A 16,156-nucleotide genomic window follows, 5' to 3' on the forward strand; every position below is an offset into this window, starting at 1 on the left:
GACGTGATACAAAAGAAACTGGGGAAGCACCAGGAAAGAAATGCAGTGAAGTGTCAAGAGAATCCCAGCATATAGGCAGAAGGGAAACAGAAGAGAAAGAGGAACGGGGCTACCAAAGCAGGAGTTGGATCAACAGGAAGAACAGCTTAAGACATTTTCCAACAGGGAATGTCATCGGTAATGTCTTTCACTGCAACTGTGAAAAATGCAGAAAGGGGAAGAGCTTAGTTAGCACCCAAGACTTTCTAGCTTGCACAACTGTGGAGTATTTCTCTGGGGTTTTACTTAAAGATCTTTATTAGCCTTGGTATTTAAAATCCTTTAGCTAGAGGTGCCAAAGACCATATCCTCTAAAAAACCCGCTTTGCCCTCTTTCATTTCAAAGGAATTCTATTAATATAAGTGTACACACAAATGACTTTTAAATTGTGCATTGGTGCACATTCTGTCTTACACACACGTCTACGTATCTTGTCAATCCATAAATATTTGTTTATGTATATATTCAAAGGGCAAATGGTCATATATAAAATGGGTATTCTTAGGAGAAGATATATTTTCATCAGGAAGAGAGATCAACGTCCCAAGGCCAGCAATCTGAGAGAAGGAACCTGCTGGAGATCTAACCGATGCTTACGGTGCCTGGACGGGGATAAGGCATTTTGCCAGTGTAAGGCATCCACTGATAGTTGGGACCTTCCTTGTGGGCAAACGGTCCATTGAAGACCATGCGAATGTCAGCCATGGAGTAGACACACACGGCAGAACCCTTAAACACAGACCTGTGCAAAGAAAGACAAACAACAATTGCACATTCATCTCAGATGTTAATAATCTATTTCATGCAAAAATACTGGGTATTATTTGTATTTTTTCCCCTGCCCTTCTGTTTCAATGGGGGAACATTCTTCTTCATTCACCTTTGGTCGCTGGTAAACTCTTGGAATTCCCTTAAATCTCTGATAGCACCAAAGCCGCAAGAAGCCAGGATTAGGAAAAGGTTGGGGTAGGGAATAATAGAGTTGGAAGGGACCTTGGAGGTCTTCAAATCCAACCCCCTGATCAATCAGGAAACCCTATGCCATTTCAGACAGATGGCGTCCAATCTGTTCTTAAAAATCTCCAGAGTTAGAGCATCCACAATTTCTGGAGGCAAGTCATTCCACTGATTAATTGTTCTAACTGTCAGGAAATGTCTCCTTAGTTCTAGGTTGCTTCTCTCCTTGATTAGTTTCCATCCATTGCTTCTTGTCCTGCCTTCAGGTGCTTTGGAGAATAGCTTGACTCCCTCTTCTTTGTGGCAGCTGTTTAGATATCAGGACACTGCTATCAGTGTTGGAAAGGCAAAGCAATGTTGGGGTTTGAGGCAACTCTCAAATAGATGTTTTGGAGTTATCCTACCATGTTCTCAACAATATAACATTCAGTATCAGTCATTACAGTTAGAAGCATGGAGGAAAATAACATTAGCTGCTGCTTCTGCTGCTACTGCTTGCTGATCTAAGGCTACGTGATACTTCCTTGATCCGTCTGAGCAAAAATGTATCTTGGAAAGGGGGAGGAGCCACCATTTACCTTCCTCCCTGAATGATCAAGTCTCAGCTACAGCTGCTAGGGTGCAGTTTGTGGGAAAACCCTACACTTGGCAGCCAATACTTCTGGGCTGACTTCCAGCTCTGCCAGAAAATTCTACAACAACCCAACTTTCGTTCCAAACCCTCCTTGGTTCGGCACGGAGCAGATGGCCAAAATTCACAGAATGGGGTCAAGTGGCATCTGCTTTTACCATTATTTTGACTTCAAGTTAAGCCAGGGGATTTTGCTCAAGAAGGCTAAAAGATAAACTATTATGAGTATCGGATGAAACACTCACCCAGAGGCTGCAAAAACAGCATAAATAATGGGATTCTTCACATCCTGGGTCTGCTGGATGAAGACATCCTCTTGAAGAGAAAGGAGAGAGTCAATCACACAGCACAACTAACTGTCCTGGTGATTCAGCAGCAGATACCGTAATTGAAGGAATCTGAAGTTAACCGAGATATACTGGAAGCAACTCTTTTGGCTGATATTCTGGCTTTTTTTTTTTTTTGTGGAGATACCTATGTTTGATGTATTTATTTATTTATTTTTATTTATTTTATTGAATTTCTATACCGCCCTTCTCCCGAAGGACTCAGGGCGGTGTACAGCCAAAAATAAAATCATGACAATATAAAAATTAAAAACAATTAAAAACAATTAAATAAATTGGCCCCAAAACTCTAATAAAACAACCCATTAAAATAGTAAAATGTTATTATTATTTAGGCCAGCCCTGCTTGTTGGAATAATAATGTTTTTAGGGTGCGACGAAAGGTACGAAGGTCGTGAATCCTACGAATCTCCGGGGGCAGCTCATTCCAGAGGGTAGGGGTATGAGGAGGTGAGTGCTTTCCAGCCCTCTCTAAGTGGTTTACCGAGTCAGCATTTTGCCCCTAACAATCTGGGTCCTCATTTTACCCACTTCGGAAGGATGGAAGGCTGAGTCTACCTTGAGCCTGGTGAGATTCGAACTGCCAAATTGCAGGCAGCCAGCAGTCAGCAGAAATAGCCTGCAGTACTGCATTCTAACCACTGTACCACCATGGCTCTACATAAATTCATGGGGGGCTTTATGTGGATACAGAGTTGTAGTGGAGCAGAAGAGACCTGAGTCTACTGGATGATGACAGAGGTTAAATCAAATTCCATTAATCTATTAAAAACTATTCTCCAACTAATCTGCAATAACATCTAATAAGCATCAAACACATCCTTTTTATCATGCTGGATTAGAAAAAATGTTTAAAATACAAGAAATGATCATTAAACCTGGATTGTCTAAAACCACACTTTCTTTCTTTCTTGGCATGTTTCAGCAGATTTTCAGACATGCTCAACTTTCAGTTTTTATTTAACCTCTTATTTCACTTTCAAATGGGAATCAAAAATGTCCCTGTAGAGGAAAGAATGCAGATGTTGCTTCTAATTCAGTCTCAGATGCTGATCGAAGAGATCCTTCCTGTAAGCAGGCAGGAGCCTTGCCAAGAGATTCCAGAAGAACCCAGGGAATGAAGATTGCCTGTGAACCGTCTGGTAATAATTTTGAGGAAGTGAAGCAAAGCAAGCATGGGGAAGGCCCAATGCTAACTTGTGCCCTGGCAGGAGAGAATCCATCAAAGGCTTTTGATGATGCTAAAAGCTGCAATGGGACTTATCCTCGAATGACCAACAGCCATTTGTTAAGCAGGTGTTGAGAGGAAGCTGACAAGCAGCCTGCTAAGCGATTGCGGCTGCCTTTCTAGCAAATGGGATCCCCAACATTAATCACACCCATCCTGGAGCCCCTCGTCTTCGCTTTGCCCCCACATACAACATCTATCAGGAGGTTAAGCAGGCTCCCTGCTTGAATGAGCTTCTATTATCTCAAAGCCAGCCCTGATCTTTACATCTGGTAACTCAAGGCTTCCTTTTCCCCACTCATCCTTCCTTTTCAGCAAGTGCTGCAAACTAGTCAATGCAACACAAAAAAACTAATTGTGATGGCCTTCCAGAATGAATCTGACCAACAGGTTTTGCTACACAGCTGCTTATATCAAAGGAGATCCTTTACGAAAAGACCCATTTTAAGACAAATGTCCTGCTTCCTACAACAGCCATCTAAACTGCAAACTCCAGAAAGCCTGCAGGTAGGACATGAGGACAGTAGCACACAGATTTGCTTTGAGAAAAGTGACCTCTTTTTTTCAGCAAAGCATTTCATTCATGGCCGACAAATCACACATTTTAAAAACCCTGTCAAAAGTCATTGCTGCTACTATTTCTTATCTCCCCTTCTTTGACCTTCAATCTTAACCATCAAAAGCTTCCAAACTGCCTTTTAATGTTTATTGAATCTTTCCAAATGCTAGTTTAGTCTTCTTGGTTTTAGGCAAATATCCATAGTTTCATTAATCTAAATGAATGTGCTTGCTGTCTCTTCAAGCCATAGTAGAACCTCTGGTTACAACCATAATTCATTCCATAACTTTGGTCACAAACCGATTTAGTCGTGACCCAAACCTAATTTTGGAAATTTAGTGCTTGCAAAAAAAAAAAAAAAAAAAATGGTGTGGAAGGGGAAATCAGCCTTGAAAAAAACAATTGTGAATTTTTTGGTCAGAACCAGATTTGGTTATGGTCAGAAGTGTTGGTAACCAGAGGTTCTAATGCATACTATTTTTTAAAAAAATGTCCAAATTATATATCATCTACTCAATGAACTTGTGGGATATTTTGCATGTAAGACAGACTTCCCCAGCTTGATACCTTGGAATAACCTGAAGTAGTTCCACTATCTATAATCCACATGGACGACAGAGGTGAAGTATTACCAAATATCCTGACAATAAACTTCAGTATATTTCTCTTCCTTTTTTTTTCTTCCTTAAGCATTCCTTAAGCATAGCAACTAAAAAAAATCTTATCTCTGTATTCTGACAGAAAATTACTCTCATTTTTATTTAGAATTTGGGGGGAAAAGTTTTTCATTTTAAATTAAAACTATACATGTATTTTTTTCAGAGATATCAACGCAGTTTACAGAGCTGATCTAATCTATTGGCTGCCAGTGGGAAATCTGTCTGAGCTTCACAGGCTAGGCCATCTCCTAAATTGCTTAGGGCTTCAATGGCTCCCTTACATACTCCCTCATCTCTTTCCATTCCCCCTACCACCACCACCGCATACTCATGCAATCCCTGCCATGAATATACATACGGAGTTCATCGAAGTGTGTTTCAATTCCATCAGGCCCTGGGACAGAACAGATGAGCCGTGCCTTTAGGAATGTGCTCCATTTATTTACTAGGCAGCAATGGCCTCCATCGTCATTCTAAACCAAAGAAGAGACGTGATTTAGGTTGAAATTCTATCTCAATCATGGAATTTCACTGGTTAAGGGTGGGCTTGTCACTCTCACTCTCAGCAAAACTCACTTCACCAGGTTGTTGGCATAACGAACAACATAGAAGTGCTATAATATGTTCTGTCTAGGATATACTGTAAATGTCATGATTTTTTTTTTTAAAGCCACAGAGACTATAGCTTTTAACTGCAACCTAACCATGCTGGAATCAATAGAGTTTATTTTTAGGCTTAAACTAGAATATAAGCCTTTTTTTTTTTTAATGTTCCCACAGGGAAAAATTATAGGAGCAAGAAAGACGACTGTATGGAAATGGACAGATATTTAGCTATAGAACACTATACCAAAGTATGATAAGAGGTATGATAACGATGAGGGCAGAGGAGGATTTTACCTTTTGAAAAGGATGGATGGGGGAATACAAAAATGTTTAGCGTTATGTAGATTTTTTTTTTTTTTTTTTGTATGGGAAACTCTCAACATCACCCAGTCTGATTCTTCTTCTGAACTCACCAAGCAAATGCGTCCAATGCGGGAGTAGATAACTGGGCTCTGTGGAGAATCGGTGGATTTTTCTCGAAAGAAAAAATATAGCTTGTCATCATTTTTCTCAGCACTGTCTGGGATGAGCTTTGCATGGACAAATGCTGGATCTACAGAGGGGAATAAAACCAAGACATTTACTAGGAGAAAAGAATTGGGGAAATAGTCCCCAGATATTCCTCCCAGTCTCCAGAAATTTACAGCAGTGGTACCCAAACTGAGCCCTCTAAAGCTTTGGTGTGGCCTTCAGACATTTCTACACATCGTTTTCAAATGTTAATTTGAAGAGGAAAATAATGAAATACATGGCTGGAGTGGAGCCTAATAGCTACATTTTTGCCACACAAGTTCGCCATCTGAAACTCAGAGGCCAGATGTGATCCACAGCATATCCTCTAAGAAAATAGAGAATACAGGTGCAACATCACTTGTACAATTCCTCAGCAGCATTTTGGTGTCAGGATTCACCCACTGAAAAAGGAGCATCTTCCATTTTCTTTTCATGCTCCAAATCTGCTGTAGTTAAGGCTTGAACTTAGCTTATTGTTCCAGAATACAAAGCACTGCCAAGTTAACTGGCTCGAAACTCTATCAACTGGCAATTTTTCCTAGCATATTACAATGGAACATATTGCTTGTTCTGTTAATTGCAGCTATTTGCCTCACATTTTCTGTAGCCTTGTCTGGGACACGATTCTTTTATCTGAAATTAAATTCTCAGTTGAAAAATGATCTAGATTGAAAGAAAGTTGCTGCATGCCAAAAGTTGGGTCTCACTTTTTGGAGCACATATTTTGTTTGCAGAATTCTTTCTTGACCTGCAATGTCTCTTTTGAATAGCTCACATGGGGAAATTAGCTTGAAACATCTGTGTTCACATACCAGAAACTTGATCTGACTTTTTTTTGGGGTGTGTGTGTGTGTGTGTGCCTTCAAGTCAGCATCGTATTCCTGGTTGAACGAGTCTCTGCAATTTTCTTGGCAAGGTTTTCCTGAAGTGGTTTGTCATTGTATCCTTCCTAGGGCTGAGCGAAAGTGACTGGCCCAAGGTCATCCAGCTGGCTTTGTGCCCAAGGCGGGTCTTCCAGTTTCTAGCCTGATGCCTTAACTGCTACACTAAACTGGCTCTTAATCTGAATCTTTGCCTCCCCAAAAGTTAGAAGATAAATTATCTTGTCAGAGAGTAAGAGCAATTTTAGCAATGCAACTGCAGGAAAATTCACCAGCACTAGTTTATATTTCCATTCTCATGGTGCATGTCCAAACTAATCTTGGGGGTTTTTTTTGGGGATCTGTGAAGTAATTTGGTGAATTTTCTGGATCCTAAAAGAATATTGGAATTTTAGTTGAGTATAAAAAGAGCACTTTAAATGTGTTGCCTTTGTTGTTTTTTCACTGCAGAATTTAGGACTACTACATCTAACAAAATTGGTTTGGGTGCAATATATTGGTTTGCTAATAACAACTAAGTTAGCATCTAAGAAGTCATATACTTCACTGTTTTTTCAGTAATAAAATGAATAAAATTCAGATTCCATAAAGTGACTTATAGAAAGATTACAATACACAGTATAAAAAATACTTACAAAAATAAAAATCAACTATGCATTCAAGCAGTAAATTAACTAAATACAGTATTTAGCTTACTTTCAGGGACCGGTATGGGCCAGGCATCTTTGTATGTCCTTATGGCTTCACTTTGTGCAACCTATCTCAGTTTATGCACATTAGAGCCAGTTTGGTGTAGTGGTTAAGAGATCAGGTTAGAAAGCTGGAGACCGTGAGTTCAAGTACTATCTTACCCATGAAAGCCAGCTGGGTGACCTTGGCCCAGTGACTCTCTCTCAGTCCAACTCACCTCACAGAGTTGTAGTAGTAGAGAAAACAGGAGGAGGAAGGGATATATTTATATCCCTCTTATATAAACGGTGAATCAAGCTAAGGTCAACTTTTTCCCTACATTTTGGGTTTTGTACAGTGGCATTTTGGGTGTTCACAAGCAGGAGATGGAGACATGTCAGTCTCCTGCTTTGGCTCTCTTGAATTTTAAAGCCTGTCACATCCAATCCAGAATCTTGGGACTCTGGATCAATAGATCTGTATTCCTTGAATGTCTTTTAAAAAACTGATTGAAATATTTATAGCTTAAATACATGCTGTGTAAAGACCCAGCTTTTTCTTAAAGGAAAGCATTTAAAACCTCTGATCATTTTGATTGCCTCTTCTGCATTTTTTTTTCAGCTTTACCATCTTTTTCAAATGTGGTCACCAGAATTGTACACGATATTGTAGATGTGAATGTATAGATTTGTATAAGAACATTGCTACGCTGATAGTTTGATTTTTAGTCCCTTTCTTACTGACCTCTAACATGCAAGTTGCTTTAAAGGTTTACCTCTGTAAATTAATTATGGTTTAAACGTTTTACGCTTTAAATTTAAAAAAAAAAATTCTTTAGGCAATATTTCATACCTCAGCCCCACCACCCTCCCAAAAGAATCTCAACTACTTTTGGAGAGAATCCCACACCCCTTGCTGTTTGTTGCACTGAAGCCCCCTCCTGGGATGTGATGATAGTTGCAAGTCTTTGTCTCAGACAACAGAAATAAATGTTGACACAGTGTTCAGTGAGTTAAGCAGCTATTCACCGCAGCTCTGCAGAAAACATAGCAAGCAAGCGGCCTGATTAACTGGGCTATAGTCCACTCTGGCGGTGTTCTGAATTCTGTTCCTTGTATTATCCCATTTTGTAATGTAAAACGGGGAAATAAAGAATTCTTTACTTACACAGCAGTGCTTGAAAAGAGCAAACAGGAATGCATACTAGATAAAAGTGCTGAGGTAGTGTTTCTCAAAATTTGGGCAACAAAGCCGTCCCAAATTTGTTAGTTCTGCGTTCCCTTATCTAAATAGAAACCACACTCAGTGCTTTATTTTTTGCATCAGCTTATTTTCTGTTCAGCTCCTATAGACCCATCCTATGTATTAGAATATTAAAGAAGGTGTCCACAGTAGTTCAGCTGCGCATAGGATGGTTAAGAAAAGAAATGAAGCTTCTTTTCAGGTAATGTATCACAGTACTTCATGGCGTGGTTTGGGCTACATTCAGGAAAACATCGATAACTTAAAAGATTAGGAATTTATTTGGATATAGCCTATGTTTTCACGGGGTCAGCAGAATATTGCTAGGAGAAAATGGATCAACTCTGCAAGTCCTTTTATGGACACCTGCTTTCCTTTCAGTTGATGATAATCAAAGTTGGGCTATTGTTGTGCTAAAAGATGGTAAGGGGAAAAGCTATAAAACTGGTATAAAAACCGATATTAGGTTAACTAAAATTAAAGTTTAGCTAAAATTCAACTGATGAATAAAATATAATAAGATAATAAATTGTGCTATCTAAAAAAAACTTTAAAAAAAGCTACTGCAATAGAATTTGCAATGCTTAATAACTACAGATTAGAGACAGCAATGTAACACTCAGGCAAGCGTTGAGCGTGACTGGTTCTAGCCATTCCTAGGAAGTTTTGCAGGCTGTCTGGCAGAACTTGGCAATAGTATGTGTTATGTTGGAATCAGAAAATAGCCTGGAAATGTAAGATTGGTTTGTATGGCCTGGCAAACCTAGCTAGTAGTGGATGTCTCTGTAAAACAGGCAGAAGAAGAAGAAGAAGATGTGCTTGGAGGTTTTCACTTGCCTGAGATTGTGTAGGCAGAAATGTGAAACACTGGGATGTCTTCCTATATCTTCTATTGAATGCGTCCAAATAGAGAGCATTGCAGTGAGCATATCATGTCCTTTTATTTCTTTTTCTCATTGAAGACATGGAAAGTTTTGTAAATCCAAACTGATTATTTGGATGTCCATCTCCAATAACCTTCCCAATTTGTACCAAACATCCCTTTGTATGAAGTTCTGCCATAAGATTTATGTTGCTGCAAGAACACCTGTCCGCTTTCAAAACCTTCTAAGAATTTCTAGGAGGCTTGCAATTTGGAGAAGTTTGGTTATTTTCTTTAGAGCATCTGTATTACGAATTGCCAAGCATATGGTGGCCCATGTAATCCAGCATTGCTTACACCGATAGCTCTCTTCAGGTTACTAAAATGATATTCCTCTAAACATGATACTCATCCTCAGTTTACTCAGCTGTTTGTGCTGTTCCTTAACAGCTGGAGTTGCAACCAACAGGAGGCTAAGATCTTTTCTTATTGGCTCCCATTCCAGGATGCACCCTGGAGAAGATGTGGCAAGGGATTAAATGCTCTGGATCAGTTATCAGAAACGACAAGAGTACAAACTTGCCCTTTACCATCAAATTTGTAAGGAGGAATAATGCCCGAAACAGCCTGCTTTTGAATTAACCGAACAGGGGAGATACATCACAGGCATGGAAGCAAACAAAGGGGCCTCCCAGCTGATAATAGTTGTACTCCTCCCCAGCTGGCTAAACAAAATTATATAAAGGTCAGTTGTCACTTAGGACAGTTATGTCACCTTCAGCAATCTGATCTACTAAGCATAAACAAATGAGCATTTGCAGATTACTGCAGTCTGCTCTACATGGGGCTGCCCTTGAAGATCACCCAGAGGCTACAACTGATCTAGAATGCAGCAGCCTAGGACAGGGGTCGGCAACCTTAAACACTCAAAGAGCCATCTGGACCCATTTCCCACAGAAAAGAAAACACCGGGAGTCACAAAACCCTTTTGACATCTAAAATGAAGATAACACTCCATATATGGTTTATACCTTTATGCTATGTATAAAAAAACTATAATATGTTGCATTTATGAAATCAATGAATGGCTACAGAGAAAACAAATTTTTATTTTTGCATGCAACAAAAACATTTTGAACTCTGAAAAAAAAAGATGGGTCAAAAAGCTCAATAAATCACATGCCGCGGGTGTCACACATTGGCGGTTGTGACGCATATTTTGAGTGACAGGGAGCCGCAGCAGAGGGATGAAAGAGCCACATGCGACTCCAGAGCTGCAGGTTGCAGACCCCTGGCCTAGGAAGTGATGGATGTGGCGTGGTCTGCCCAGGTAACACTGCTGTTCTACAAATTATGTTGTTTGCCTCTAGGCTCCCTGGTGAATTCCAGAGACTGGTTATCATCTACGAAGCCTGGATCTTTGAGGAACTGCCTATCTTCCTTTGTTTCTGGTAAGATTGTACAAAGTAGACACCCTCAAGGTTTCCTCTATTTGTTCACTATTTGGATCTGTCCTCTGCAATAATATCCCCCCCAGAGATCCATATGGTTTCCACCCTAATGATGTTCCAAAATCTTTTTAAGCCTTTGCTGTTCTCCCAGACAAGGTTGGGGACCTCTTTCGATTGCTTTTTGTTGATTTTTTTTCTTCTTCTACACCTCTATCATTTGGGTTTCTTAAATATTTTATTGTTTTTGCTTTTAAAATGTAAGCCATACAGAGTTGTTTGGCATTGAGCAACATCAAATAAACAAATATATATTCCCCAAACACTGTGTATTTCAAACCATTCACCCATGAGGCATTTCAGATCTGTTGATGCTACAAGCATGAAAAAGAAAAAAAGAAAAAAACTCTATCCCGTTTTCTTGGACATAAATAGACAGCATGAGCAAAGGACAGTAGAACAGAAAGGAGGAAGATTGAAAAAGAAATGTGTCTATCACATGAAAGACGGTATAGCAGAAGGATATGTAGAGCGTCATGGGAATGGAAATATAATAAAAAAGACCCACAGGGCACCAAGAAGGGAGATTGGATCCAACGAGCTTAATGAAGATTCGTAACTGAGTTAGTAGCAGGCTATATATGGAGAAATAAAAGAAACCAATCAGAGAAAGTTGATATAACTTGGCACGATACCATATACTTTGAAGAAATCAGGTCTGGAGAGTCATATACCACATTGTGCATTGACAGAGGGGATTTAAAAATGAGGAAGGAGATTGCTGGGTGCTCCCACAAGCATAATGATAGCAAATTAGTGTTATCAGTGTGCCAACTGTTATTTCTTTCTTAAAGGAACAGAGGACAATCAAAAGAAAGTGAGTGTAGGAACCCTTCAACTTTGCACAGACGTTTCTGCTGCTTTCAGGCAGAAAAAAAAAAAAACATTTTCAAGGAATCAGTTTCACACCACAGTGTGGCCTGTACAATGGACTCAGTTGTCGAACACCATCTCCTTTTCTTCTCCTCCCTTACAAACTCTGTTGTATTATGCCCCTCACTTACCATTGAGCCAACGTGAGTTGTATTGGTCAGTTCTCATGGCAGTCTGCTTGCCCAAAGTGCGGAAGATGGCTGCATCTGTGCCCATGAAGTCAATGTAGACACCAGCATAGAGTTCTTCATCTGTGAGCAAGGGTCAAAAATAGGGGAAGGTGGAGGAAGAGAACACAATTGTTCTGTTCTAAGGAATGCCTTATTGAATTTCTTGTCATTACTGTATTGACATGCTGGCAGAGTGTCCTGGAAAAAGTTGCCTAACAACTTTTGTGTTGAGAGCATCCGGGCCGGAAAAGTTAAAGCTATATGATGATAAATGACTCTCTTTCCTATGCTAGGAACAAAGCAAGGATACTCTACTCAGCTGGGATGCCCATTTACGCATTCCACTGATTTGCTGAATGAAAGATAACAAAGGAATCCAGAATGTCTACAAACAGAAGAGAGCACTGTCTGCATTTTTCATATAATATTCTATGAACGGAGCAGAAGAAGATTAGAAAGGAGCTTCCCCCAGGCCATTTTTCCCCCTGTATACAAGAATTGTGGGTGGCAACCTACAATTGTGGGTGAATTGAATATTGGGAAGGGAAGCATGCTTAGGGCAGTGGTGAAATCCACTTACCTTCGCTACCAGTTTGGGAATGGGAGTGTGCGGGAGCATGCACAGATGCCTCTTCTGCACATGTGCAGAGCATTCTGCACATGTGCAGAGGGTCAAAAACGGGACATAATGACATCCCGGCGGGTGGGCAGAGCCGCCCGCTGCTGGCGCTACTGATTCGTGTGAGCCAGATAGATCCGGCAGGATTTAGGGAGATTATTCCCTGGCCCACCTTAGAAAACAGGAAAAGGAACTTTTAGTGGTGACTTTGGTGTTTAATATAATGTCAAGTGGAGAAATTGAATCCAAAATTTACTTTTACTGAATGGGACCAACTATAACAATGCTGAAGTGTGGGGAGAGTGGATCTTGTCAACATATTTTCCCTGTCACAGTTTTGCCTTTAGTCACAAGACCTGCTGCTCAGGTTAGTGCTTCATTAGGCAACCTAAATTTTAAATACTGTACATGCAGCTAGTCGTAGAAGGGACTGTGTAGCCTATACCCCAAAAGGGAGCAATACTGGGCAGAAAGGTATGAGAAAGAGGAAGAGTGAAGTACAGAGATTTTCTTACTTTTCCCTAATTCCCATGCCCTGTCCTAAACTGCCTGCAAAGATAAGCCCAATGAATCCCTATATTCTGAAAGGTCAGCTTAATTCAAACCTAGAAGTCTTTTAAATATTTCATAATGAGCCCGAGGCCAAGCTCTTAGTTTCTGCCGAATTATAAAGAGCTGCTAGGAAAACAAAGGCAAGAAGAAGGCCAGGGTGTGTGTGCAGGTCTTGTTCTACTAACCCCTCATGTCCACTTAAAGACTTAAAACAGTCCGTCAGGGGCAGAGAGCAAACATCTTTTTTTATTTGGCAGTTTTGTTAAGCAAACATTCAAGTGAAGCACGTGGGCATGGGACATGGGGCTTTTCTGCGGATGCTACTGCTCCAAAGCTCACAACAGAGGACTTAATACAATGAACCAAATGGTATTAGCAAGGCTGATCATCAAGCTCTGATGCACTGGCACAGGGGCACAATTCTTGCTTTTCCCAAACTGGGGTCACAGCTGCTGCCAAATTAATTTTAAACTTTAGGGCTTGTCCTGTAAATGGATACTGGTGTCTGGACAAAATCAGAGGCTGGCAGGCCACATCAAGGGACTGGGAGATTTGTGGGAAGCAAGAACTCTGGCCAGTCCTGGAACTGACTGGGAGGGGGAGGGAAATATAGTGCAGCTGTTGTGTTGTGCTAGTTAGTATGGGGTAAGCAGGACAATGATACCACTCCTAATGATCTCCCTGCTGTGAGTTTATGTAACTCCAGCTCTCCTCCTAAGGAAAAGAACTGTGGAGCTGGAGTTCCCACATAAGAGATGGAGAAGCCATCTGGGAAAGGGAGACACTGCTTAGCCAAAGTTCAGAGAAGGTCCATGCTTGGAATTGATCTGCAGGTGCATAAAGCAGAAAAGTCTGCAGAGGCAACGGAGGATAAAAACCAAAAAGACATGTTCCTCCCCTTCTCTTTCATATGGCCAAGCACATACTTCGTTGATTATCAAAAGATGAAGGCAAGAATGTTAAAACTGCAGGAGGAAATTATGGCGACTCTGCATAATCAGTGGAATTAAAAAGGATTCAGCATCCTGATGGGATATCTTTTAAGCCCTATATTGCTTGGGACCAGAATAGTTAACAAAACATCTCCCATGCGTCGTGAGATCAGCAGCATATAAATTTAATAAGTAATAATAATATTTATCTGAATGCTTGCTGAATTTGTTGGGAAGTTAACCACACCCGGTGGTGATCTCTGTTCTTTGGGATATAGTTTCTGCAGTGTTGAAGGGCCCTCGGTCTTTGTTACCTTTTACAAAGTTTGTTCATACTCACCTTTAAAATGAACTTTTAAGCCTTATTCATTTTAATTACTAGTTCTCTTCTTTCTGCTATCTTAACTGTTTCTAATGCTTTGATTGTAAACATTTTTATTATGAACTGCTGAGAGAGTTCAAGAATTAATGGTATATCAAGTTCACTAAATTAATGAATTATGACAGAATAACAGTTGATAGCTCTACTAATTCTACTAATTATCTATTAAATTCCACATTAAATCATTACAATTTAATGATTGTAAGCCACCTAGTGTTGCCTCCAGATGAGATGAGCGGCATTTAGGTTGAATAAATAAACAAGAATAAATTCAGTATCATATGTCAATAGGGGAAGCAATGCCTCCTTTAATAAGTGAAAATGAAGGAACATAATCTAAATAACTTTCACTTCATTTCTTTTTAATGAATTCCCAGGAACTCATTGAGTTAAAAAAAAATCTGACTATCAACTTTTTGGGTGTTTTTAAAAAGATCCAGAGTTTTGTAGCTCCTTTAGCTGCAAGGAGATACCCGAGTATTCTTTTAAGGGTTCTGTTGACTAATATATTATACAGCCAAGAAACTCACTTATTAATGCTGATACTGTGTCCACCTTCGGGTCATATGAGCATTTCCCTTTGCCTGACTCCAACTTCTCTGGCTCTAAGTAGAATATATAATCCTGGAATAGAAGGCAAGAAATGGATATACCACCTGTGTTATCACACACCTTTACTCTGGATATCTTCAACCACCTCAGATATAAGGCACACATATGGGAATTATAGAATACAAAGTTATCTTTTTTGGGGTAGAACGTTCATACAATACAGTTACAAACGCTTGAATTTAGGCGATCCTGGCCCAGAATATGTTTGCACCCTCAAAGTGGCCTTGAACCATTCAGGAAAGCTGATTCTGGGGTAGATCAGTGGGGTCTACATCAGTTCATCATACAGAGCAGTCACTTCCACACCAACACCATGCTATGGTGTCCTTTTTAAATGCTACTTTTGTTTGAGAGTGGAGAAAACCTCCAAACCATGTTTCAAGCTTAAACAAATGTTTCACCCCATAAAAGATAGCTTTCTCCCCCATCAGTGAGATCCATTGTAAAGCAGAGTCCACGTTTTGAATGTTCCATCAGCATTGGGCCAGAAGGTCCAATGGCAGCAGAGAAGTTACAGCAGGCACTGTTCTTAATGCATGTTTTAAATGGCCAATTGGGAACATTTTCTTAGATGCTCTTAGTTCATTCCAGCAAGTGCAGTGCTGTTCATGTGCTACACTTCTGATTGGTATTTCAGCCACATCAAAGCTCTCCCAACCGCTTTATTTTGGAAATATTAATCAAGCCCCCCAAGTATCTGTTTTACATTTGAATTGCCAAAATAACCTTTTTTTTTTGACAAAATAAATCTGTTTGTGATAGGAAAAAGGAACAGTTAATATTAATTTTCTGCCAGGTTTTCCTGCATGCTGTTACGTTACAAGGCATTGCATGCAAAATATTACTTCTAGAGTTCGCCAACTCATGGAATCATCATAAATCACATTCAAAGTAAAGAGAAGGAACTTCTTCAAGGAAGCCCATTTCCCCCCTTGTTATATTGATCGGCTATATCATATTTTTCAGACCATTGGCAGGCATGCAGAATTTCTCATTGCTTGTAAGCATTCAGTGGAGAAAAATAACTGCACTGTGCATGCAGACATTTGAGGAAGGTGTTTAGTTACCCCCAAATTATTCTTAAATGACACCCATCCACGTATGGGACCGTTTAAATAATGCTGTGACACATTGTTGATGACAGTATCTGAATTGGTGCTGAAATATAATCAGGCGATATTAAACTGAGATAAATGTGAATACAGCATGAATCATCTCTCTCCACTAAATACTTCAGGGACCTTCAGATAACCATTAGTTGTCTTGTAACAAGCTATATGAAAGAACACGTAGAAGCAAATCTGTCACATTTTT

General features: G+C 39.9%; 1 protein-coding gene across 2 annotated transcripts in view; it reads right to left on the reverse strand.

Moving 5' to 3' along the window:
* Positions 1-16,156, reverse strand: part of SEMA3F (semaphorin 3F) — a 46,188-nt gene that overhangs the window by 14,900 nt on the left and 15,132 nt on the right. For both annotated transcript variants that reach the window (XM_070933743.1, XM_070933744.1), the window contains 6 exons: positions 14,761-14,854; positions 11,707-11,826; positions 5,441-5,580; positions 4,780-4,894; positions 1,874-1,943; positions 638-782 (listed from right to left, as the gene is read on the reverse strand). In XM_070933743.1, the coding sequence (XP_070789844.1) occupies positions 638-782; positions 1,874-1,943; positions 4,780-4,894; positions 5,441-5,580; positions 11,707-11,826; positions 14,761-14,854 (684 nt within the window). The remainder of the gene's footprint in view (positions 1-637; positions 783-1,873; positions 1,944-4,779; positions 4,895-5,440; positions 5,581-11,706; positions 11,827-14,760; positions 14,855-16,156) is intronic.

The sequence above is a fragment of the Pituophis catenifer genome, unplaced genomic scaffold (assembly GCF_029215685.1).
Source record: "Pituophis catenifer annectens isolate HBS135680 unplaced genomic scaffold, rPitCat1.0.hap2 SCAF_2, whole genome shotgun sequence".
Lineage (NCBI taxonomy): Eukaryota > Metazoa > Chordata > Lepidosauria > Squamata > Colubridae > Pituophis > Pituophis catenifer.